Below are 9385 nucleotides of genomic sequence, written 5' to 3'. Positions count from 1 at the left end.
AATAAAAAAATTTATCCATAAATATAATATCAATTTTATAATCTTGAAATATAATTTCAGTAATTTTTTATTTAAATATTAATAATAAAATTTTTTAAATATTAAAATATTAAAATTATAAAAAATATTTATTATTATAAAAATATAATACAAATAAAAAAATTAATATAATATAAATATTTTATTATAATATATTAATAATTAAAAAAAAAAATTTTAAAAAAATGTCTGGCGCCACTTTAAGTGGCGCCAGATGATATTTAAAAAAAAAAGCCTGGCCCCTGTCAAAGAGCGTCAGGCGTTCTTTTTGCAAAAAACCTGTTTTCTTTTGTCATATTTATTCAAACAACCATCAACACTGGAGTTAGTATTTGCTTGCAGGGGAATGCGTTCAGGTAATTTTGCTTAATTGCCTATGATCCCAATTCAATTCTGCTTTTAATCATTAATATTCCTTAGTTTTATCTGTGCTGTGCTTCACAAAAAGGATAAATTCTTCTTTTCCTGCGTTGGTTGTGTGCTGGGATTCCGTTCCTATTTGCTGACTCCATGGATTTGATCATTTCCCATTTGAAGGCCTGTAGCTATTCTTGTCTTTATATGTGTGAACTTCCCGTTATGCTAAGACTTTTGGAAGGCACAACAGATGCGGGGTAGAGTACGCCACACTCTTCATAATTCTCATTCGACGTACACGACACCAATACAAAACGGACTACAGTTTACCCATGGATGCGAAACTCAGAATGAGTTCAGCGATTCCGCAGCCATGATGTCCTGTAGCTTTAGCACTTAAGGGTTTATAGCTAGTTCTGCCCCTTTTCATTCTCTGCACAGAAAAATTTCTATCAACAGCGACACTGTAATTAGAAAACCTCTATTTGGGAGAATTTTTAATGAAGGTTTTGCAGATCTCTTGAGGAAAGGAGTCGTTCCAGATCTCTTGTAGCTATTCTATCAGATCCAAACAGCTTTCCCCTTGCATCGCAATTTACATCGCAAATCCCTGCATCAGCTTCTCTAGCCAACTTTCATATCCAATGGCCCATCCTCCACAACTTGATCCTTTCCCTGAGTCCCGCCTCGAAGTCGACGCCGGTGCAGCCTTCGTTCTCGAATCAAAAGGTATAATATAATTCACGACCGTTTCACGTTTTTGCTTTCTATATAATTCACTATTTAACATTTATTTTTTTTTAAAAGGCAAGTGGTGGCACGCCGGGTTCCATTTGACGACGGCGATAGCGGGGCCTTCAATTTTGACGTTACCATACGCATTCAGAGGGTTGGGTTGGGGCTTGGGCTGCTTCTGCTTAACGGTGATGGGAGTCGTCACCTTCTACTCTTACTGTCTCATGTCCAAGGTGCTCGATTGCTGTGAGAAGGCCGGTCGCCGCCATTTACGCTTCCGAGAGTTAGCCACCGATGTTTTAGGTAAAGCTTATTCCTCCTTTTTGAGCTTCTTTTTTAATTAATATGCTGCCACTGTTTACGGTTATTTTATACAAACTAAAAGGACTCAGTTCAGTTGGTAGTTTCTCTCTCTTAAAAGCTGAAAATTCGGATCTTTTTTCAGAAGTGTTTTTGGCATTCAGGGAATTAATATTTCCGCCCATTCAATATTTACATCATATGCTGCTTAAAAGTAGGTAAAATTAATTGTTTGTAGAAATTTAAATTTATATATTAATTTATTCAAACAATAAAATCAAAACTTTAATATTAGTCAAAATTTTAATCAGTGCATTGAATTTAAAAAGTTAACTACAAATTAAAATATAATTTTTGAAATGTTATTTAATTAATAAAATAATGATTTAAAATATATTTTTCTTTTAATTATATATTTTTATTTGTATTATAAAAGACAACCGTATTTTTTTAAAATTATATTAATTGTCCCTTCAATAATTAAAAATATGAAAATTGTTTTTAAATTAAAATTTCATATGTTTTGCATTTTTATTAATAAATACTAAAATAAAAAAAATGCTATTTTAATTTAATTTTATCAGCATTAAAACTTTTTTCTCTTAAAACTTATTTACGTTATTTTCAATATCATTAGATATCAACAACATAATGCATTAAAATTTTTATTAAACATTTATTCTCAATACTTCATATTCAATAATATTGAAAACTATATATATAAATTTCAATAGCTCACATATTTTGAATACTATAAAAATTAATTTAAAAATGTTATTATGTTATTTTAATATGTGTTAATTAAAATATGTTAGTTTACTTCAAAAATTATATTTTATGATTATTTAATTATATAATTGATAAAAAATGACATGATTGAATTTAATAAATAAATTTAAAATATAATTTTTTTTAATTGAGAATTGGAAAAATTTGAGATCTATCAAATTTAATTAGATGCATTTTACTATAATACTTAGTCTGTAAGTGTAAGTTTAAGTATTCATTTTAAATGTCTATTTTATTAATAAAATAAAATTTCATAATTTACTTTTTTTAACTTTTTAAAATTAATTAGTTAATTTTAAAGTTCACTATGAAAAACATTTAAGATATAAATATTAATGTAACCTTTTTTAACTTTTTAAAATTCAATAGTTAATTTTAAAGTTCACTATAAAAAACATTTAAGATATAAACATAAATTGACTTCAATATTTGGCTTTTTCTATTTAATAAACTTAAAAAATAGAATGAATTTGATTTAAAATTATATATGTATTTTTAAAATTTTATATTAATTAATTAAATGAATAATTATTTTATTCGTTATAGCACAGGTAAGAATAATGAGCCTGATATGCGTGTGTGACGTGTCCTTTGAGCTGTGGTTTTAGCGGATAGACATTGTCTGGGCTTGGAATTAAATTGGTTTGTTTGTTTTTCAATTAAAACCTATTAATGTTCACCACTAGGAATGGTGGGTATGAGCCTATGGGTCTCTTATAAGACTACTGGATAACCGGCGAAACATTGTGATAAGATTGAGGGGTTAGATTTTTGGTGAATTACTACCAGATGTTTTTTTTTTATTAAAATTAATTATTTTACTTTTAATTTTGAATTCCGTTTATATATTTTATACAATTAAAATTTTAATTATTTTATTAAAAAATATTAATCAATTAACTTGTCTTGACTTTTTACACTATTTACTTTCTATAATTATGACGCTTTTTATTTTTAAAAAAGATATTTTTTTATAAAAATTATTGTCAGTAAATAATATTTTAAAAAATCTCTTATTTTTTATTATTTTATTTTAATTTAAAAAATAAAAAATATAAACAAATTTATATATATATAGAAGCTCTGATGATATTACCAAAATGGAAAAAAATATATTTTTTTTAAAAATTAATTTCTTTAAGATGATTTAATTTTTTATTTAATTAAAAAAATACTTTCCATTTGACCAATTATCTTGCATGCTCCAAATATAAGAAATGAAAAAAATATTTTCTTAAAAATTTTTTTTATAAAATAAACAGAATCTTAATATTTATATTATATAATTTTTAAATAAATACTAAATAAGTTGACTCCAAATAATTAAACGATTTAATTTTATAAAATATAAAAATATTATAATAGAATGATTTAGAAATAAAGAGTTGATAGTTAATTTTATTATATTAGAGAGAACTAATAATAATTTATCGTTAGGGTCTTATTCAAATTAAATTTTAAAATTCTAAATATATATATAAATTTTTATAAGTTAATAAATTTAAATGATATAACTTTATTATATTATAAAAATTTAGAAAACTGTTTGTAGAATTTAGAGTATGTGAGTAATAAATAGCACTATTTTATGACTAATTTCTCCCCATTTTTATAAATTTAGTATATTTAGTAAATTTTGATTTTAATTAAGTATTTAATGAGTTAACAAATAACCTCCATTTCTTTTATATAAAATATTTTTTAGATGCTCTGAAAGAAATTAATCAATAAAAAATATTTTGCTATTCTACATTTTAATAATTTTATTAAAATCTTTATATATAAATTTATTAATATATTTTATTTTTTAAATTAAAATAAAAAAATAAAAATAAATTATCTTATTAAAAAATATTTTTTACAAAAAATATTTTATAAATATAAATGATTTTTTATAAATAAACGAAAGACTTAAGCCATTTTAAAATTAAAAATGCATTTTTGTTAAGTTAATTTAATAATTACATTTTTAATAACTTTTAAGGTGTCATCAATTAAGTTCTAATAAATAGAAAATGAATGTTATCTTGATTTAACTCCTTGAATTTAAGGAGTCTTCATAAAATGTTGAAAGAGAAAAAAACATGATTCTACCTATTTAAGACATCCATCCATTTACTTAACTAATTTATTATATAATCACATATTTATAATAAATTATATTAATTAAAAATTTAAATGTATACCTTACTCTTTCATGAACAATAATCTTATGGAAAAAAAAAAAAAAAAGACAAGTGAAAGTATGTAAAAATAGTCAAATCTGTTTTCACTTTTTATCAATTATAATCGATACTTATAATTTTGCCTAATCTAATCTAATTTTAATGGTTTGGAATATCTTTTAGTTACATATAATTAAATTGATTACATAAGTGATATAGTTTAATTTTTTTATGATTTGATTGTTGTTGAGTATTAAATAAAAAGTTTATATTAAAAAAAAGTTTAAAAAAAAGGCTAATTTTACTTGTAATTTTCTAATTTTAAATGTATTTTTAATTTCATTACTCAATTTTAATTTATTTATTATATTTTTTAATTTTAATTTTTAAATATTATTAAAGTTATTATTACTTAGTACGTATATCAAGTTTATAAATGACCTCATTAATAAAATTATTTTTCTCCTCTCATCTCTTACTTATTTTCATTCTCTCTCTTATAAAAAATTATAAGTTTAAATAAATTGTTTTCTAAAAAAAAAGTTTAAATAAATAAATTAATTAAAAATGAGCATTTTGAAATTGTCCAAATTGTCCTTACCAGTCTCAGCAGAAATTCTCTCTATTGAGTTGTTGGCTCATTTATTCTGCCATAATCATTATCTTTTAATTTGCTAGTATCATGTTAGACATGGAGCGTCATTTTAAGTAATTATTTAATGCTCTTTATTTTTAACTAGTATTTTTTATAATTTTTTTTAATCAATCATTAAATTATATCTTATTATAAAATGAAGACTATTAAACAAGGGCTTAAAAAATCATCTTAAGCTAAAAATATTTATAAGCAACCCTCCACTTAATTGGGAATGCTTTTTATATCATTCGAGTTAACGTTCTCTTTATTCTTTTTCTTATTTTTCTTTGCCAGGCTCTGGTTGGATGTTTTATTTTGTCATATTTATTCAAACAGCCATCAACACTGGAGTTAGTATCGGAGCAATTTTGCTTGCAGGGGAATGCATTCAGGTATTGTTACTTATTGCTTCTTATACATAGTATAAATGTTTCATTCTTCTAGTAGTCTAACGTATTCTGTTTCTAATTTCCACTCTTTTGGTTGTAAAAGATCATGTATTCAAACCTCTCTCCCAATGGATCCCTGAAATTGTACGAGTTCATAGCAATGATGACAGCAGTAATGGTTGTTCTATCGCAGCTTCCATCCTTCCACTCCCTCAGACACCTCAACATGGCTTCACTGCTTCTCAGTTTGGGCTACACTTTCCTTGTTGTTGGTGCTTGTATTCATGCAGGTACCCACATCCTGAAACTCTCCCGATCTTTATTTTTAAACAGTTGCTTGAGTATTCTTTACATGGAATCTAAAACATTAATGTCCTTTACAAAATTTCCTGCATGGCAATTTCTATGAGATCTCTTGCGGGGTCTGTCCACCTCTCCTCCTTAGGCTCTCACCACTGTCCTACTACAGGTTTAGCGTTGGGATGTGCATCTACGTATCTAACAATGACGCTTGAAGCTGAATATGGGCCATCATCCTTCATTAAATTTCTGAAAATGACGCATAACCATGCTGGACTAATTTCTGATTATTAACTGTTTGGAGTATTAATTACTGGGCTGCTGTTAACCAAAATAAGTAGTTGAACTTCTAGTTCGTACTATATCAACTTATTTATAATGTGTTTATTATCTTAGGGCAGATCAATGCCAGTTAAATCCCTGTCCTAAAAATAAATAAATATAAAATAAAAGAAATTATCATGCGGTTGCATAGATTTTTCATTTTGATATTTATGGTTTAGTTTAGTGTTTGTAGTTTAATTTCAAATCAAAATAATATATTATGTATTTTATCGTTATCAAATAACAGTAATTTTTAGACTCGTGATCACATTATAGTATATTATTTTGATTTGAAGTATAAATTCTGAATTAATCACATGACATTATTTTTAACTTTTCTAATATATATATATATATGATTTTATTTATTTTTTAGAGATTAAGCAACAAATTAAAAAGATACGTTAAGAGCAATTTTCATATGGAAGGCTTGGAAATTCTCCTTTGACGATTTAAACTGCTACCGTTTGTCATGCAGGTCTCTCAAAAAGTGCCCCTAAAAAGGATTACACGCTAGAATCTTCCGAGACTGCAAGGGTTTTCAATGCCTTCACTTCCATCTCCATAATAGCTGCTATTTTCGGGAATGGAATACTGCCTGAAATACAAGTAACTTTAGCATCTTAGTACATCTTCGGTTGACTTTCGAGTCTCTTGATTTTTGATAAAACATTTTTAACTTTATTTTTCCATCTATGAAAATTGAAAGCGTGGTTGATAACCACTTTTATATTTGATTAATTTAATTCTTCTGTGCTATCTACACAGGCAACTTTGGCTCCCCCTGCTACTGGAAAGATGGTGAAGGGCCTTTTAATGTGTTATAGTGTTATTCTGGTTACGTTCTACTCAGCTGCAGTATCCGGATATTGGGTGTTCGGAAACAAATCCAACTCCAACATTCTCAAAAGCCTAATGCCGGACGAGGGACCTTCCTTGGCTCCAACATGGGTGCTTGACCTTGGACTCGTTTTTGTACTACTTCAGCTCTTTGCCATTGGCCTGGTAAGTGGGTAATCTTACAGATTAACTCAGAGAACTGAATATTGGATGCATCTAAACATGCCAATGCAAAAGAAACCAGCTGATTATAAAATTTCTCCAACATATATATAACACACAGGTATATTCTCAAGTAGCGTATGAGATAATGGAAAAGCAATCAGCTGATGTGAAGCAAGGAATGTTTTCCAAAAGGAACCTGATTCCTAGGCTAATTCTTCGGACTCTTTATGTGACATTCTGTGGATTTATGGCAGCTATGCTTCCATTCTTTGGAGACATAAATGGAGTTGTTGGAGCTATAGGATTTATCCCTCTAGATTTTGTCCTCCCAATGCTTCTCTACAACATGACCTACAAGCCTCAAAAATCATCCCTTACCTATTGGATCAACATCTCTATTATAATAGTGTTTACAGGAGCAGGAATTATAGGAGCATTCTCCTCTATAAGGATGTTGGTTCTTGATGCTTATAAGTTCAAGCTCTTTAGCAGTGATGTGGTTGATTAAATGAGTTAGCCTGCACAAATTATCAATCACTCCGCCATCTTGCTCTGCAATGGGGAACTAGGCCTCTTCGTTTAAATATGAAGAAAATGTAGTGAGCTCGCTGCGACGAAAGATGAGGCAGAGTAATTTACCATAAAAGAGTGATGAAAATATCTTTCACAATAACAACAGAAGCATGCTGAGTAATTGTACATTTTACTACATATAAGATGATGTGTGAAGGCTACAATTTTACTCCATATAAGATGATGTGTAAAGGCACATTGATGAATGCATAAGTAAAAAGACATTTTAGCCTTTAAGTTTTTTTCTTTTAGTGGATCTCAACTTCTATTAATATATTGGAAAAAGAAGAATTAATATTCTATCATCATATAATATAACAAATAGTTATAAATAGGAGAATTTATCCAATACATTCATTGTATATAAAATAGTGTATTCTAAATTTCTAATGAAATAGAACTATATCATGGTATCATTGGGTGCTTTGGTTATTTTCATATTGTCTTCATCAGGGGTGGATTCATAGCTTAATTTTAGAGGGATAAATAATTTATTCAACTTACAAATTTAAATATATAGATTAAAATAGCTAATATGGATATACATAAATAATGGGCTAAAACAACAGCTATTAGTTTATTAAACCAAATAAAAAAAATAAAAATTAGTATTAGGCTATAATAATTGAAAATTTAATAAATTAATGGGAGCAAAATTTTATTTTTTATTGAGGACAAAAATAAATCTTATTTTCACCTACAATAGAAATTTAAGAGTAATGGGGCAATTTTATTTTAAGTGATTATAATGATAAAAATTTTGTCTATTTATGACAAAAATTGCAGAAATAATGGGAGCAAAATATGAGAGCGACACTAATGTTTCTTTAACCTCTATATTCTCTACCGTTAAATGATTGTCAAATTCATCTTTAGCACACTTTTATCATTCACCAAAATTCAATTTCATGCCTATAAAGTGCTTGATGAATAGCTTCTTTGTTTTTGTGATACAAAATAATTAGGCATGAAATAGTGCTATGATGGATACTTTCTCTATTTTCATGATACAGAACTAGGTGTGAAATAATGCTGAGATGAAGACTATTATGATGCTCCTTTACGTGAGCTCTGTCACGGACTAAGTGTTTCAAGATTCGAAATTCACTTAAACCGTGCGGCACTTATTACTTGGAACTAAGTTCAGCTTATTCAGTAGCTCAAAACAAGAGATGTAGTGGGTGAATGTGGCAATAGAAACCTTAATTGAGGAGAAAGGATTTGATGGTGAATACAAGAGAATGATGTTGGAAGGAAGAAAGTCTGTATTGCTTTAGAAAGAGCTTTACAAGTGTGAGTGCTTTAGCCAAAACTTCCAGGCTGTACAAATGAATCTCTATGGGGGTATTTATAGTATCCCACCTCCTTAACATGTGGTGGAGATGCATTGCTTAATTTGTGGACAGAATTGTCCTTCTAAAACGTTTAGGGGCCTTTTGGTAATTTTACATCCTTTGGAGAATTCTAGATTTGGCTGGAAGAGCTCTCTAGCTGAGTTCTAGAACCTTCTGGACTGGTCTGGCAGTCTCTTGGCTGTTCTGGAAGCTTCTGGGCAGTTTCGGGCTACTCTAGAATGCTCCAGCGGCCTACCAGATGCTTCTGGCCAATTCTCACACGTCCGGGGCTCTTTTGGCCAACTAGCGCTTGTCCCGCGTTAGCACTTCTGCATGGCCGCCTAGGCTCAGTCCTGCGCGCCTGCCTTGTGCACTGCACAATGCTCCGCGCCAACCAAACCTCGTTTAGGCACTCCACAGGCCCGCTGTCGTGATTCT

At 28.5% G+C, this 9385-nt stretch overlaps 1 protein-coding gene across 2 annotated transcripts; it reads left to right on the top strand.

Moving 5' to 3' along the window:
• Positions 1 to 297: 297 nt before the first annotated feature.
• On the top strand, positions 298 to 7864 carry LOC122721229 (probable GABA transporter 2). Of its 2 annotated transcripts, none has more exons than XM_043953218.1 (8): positions 298 to 395; positions 577 to 1125; positions 1204 to 1434; positions 5317 to 5414; positions 5515 to 5701; positions 6514 to 6644; positions 6804 to 7040; positions 7159 to 7864. In XM_043953218.1, exons 2-8 carry the CDS (start codon positions 1041 to 1043, stop codon positions 7546 to 7548), a joined length of 1359 nt encoding a protein of 452 aa, XP_043809153.1. In that variant the 5' UTR covers positions 298 to 395; positions 577 to 1040; the 3' UTR covers positions 7549 to 7864. The 2 variants fall into 2 exon arrangements, with proteins under 2 accessions (XP_043809153.1, XP_043809154.1); XM_043953219.1 differs by having other exon boundaries at positions 299 to 395; positions 912 to 1125.
• Positions 7865 to 9385: the final 1521 nt, after the last annotated feature.

This window comes from Manihot esculenta, chromosome 2 (genome assembly GCF_001659605.2).
Source record: "Manihot esculenta cultivar AM560-2 chromosome 2, M.esculenta_v8, whole genome shotgun sequence".
In the NCBI taxonomy this organism is placed as follows: domain Eukaryota; kingdom Viridiplantae; phylum Streptophyta; class Magnoliopsida; order Malpighiales; family Euphorbiaceae; genus Manihot; species Manihot esculenta.
Note: the sequence above shows the minus strand (reverse complement) of the source record. Positions and strands in the feature narration are given on the sequence as shown.

What these genes read in the sequence shown, in the direction of transcription:
- LOC122721229 (XM_043953218.1), top strand. Translation starts at nt 1,041, where the DNA reads ATGGCCCATCCTCCACAACTTGATCCTTTCCCTGAGTCCCGCCTCGAA. An exon ending in TTGCAGGGGAATGCATTCAG is followed by an intron (nt 5,415 to 5,514) that starts GTATTGTTACTT and finishes TGGTTGTAAAAG; the next exon opens with ATCATGTATTCAAACCTCTC. An exon ending in AGCTCTTTGCCATTGGCCTG is followed by an intron (nt 7,041 to 7,158) that starts GTAAGTGGGTAA and finishes TATAACACACAG; the next exon opens with GTATATTCTCAAGTAGCGTA.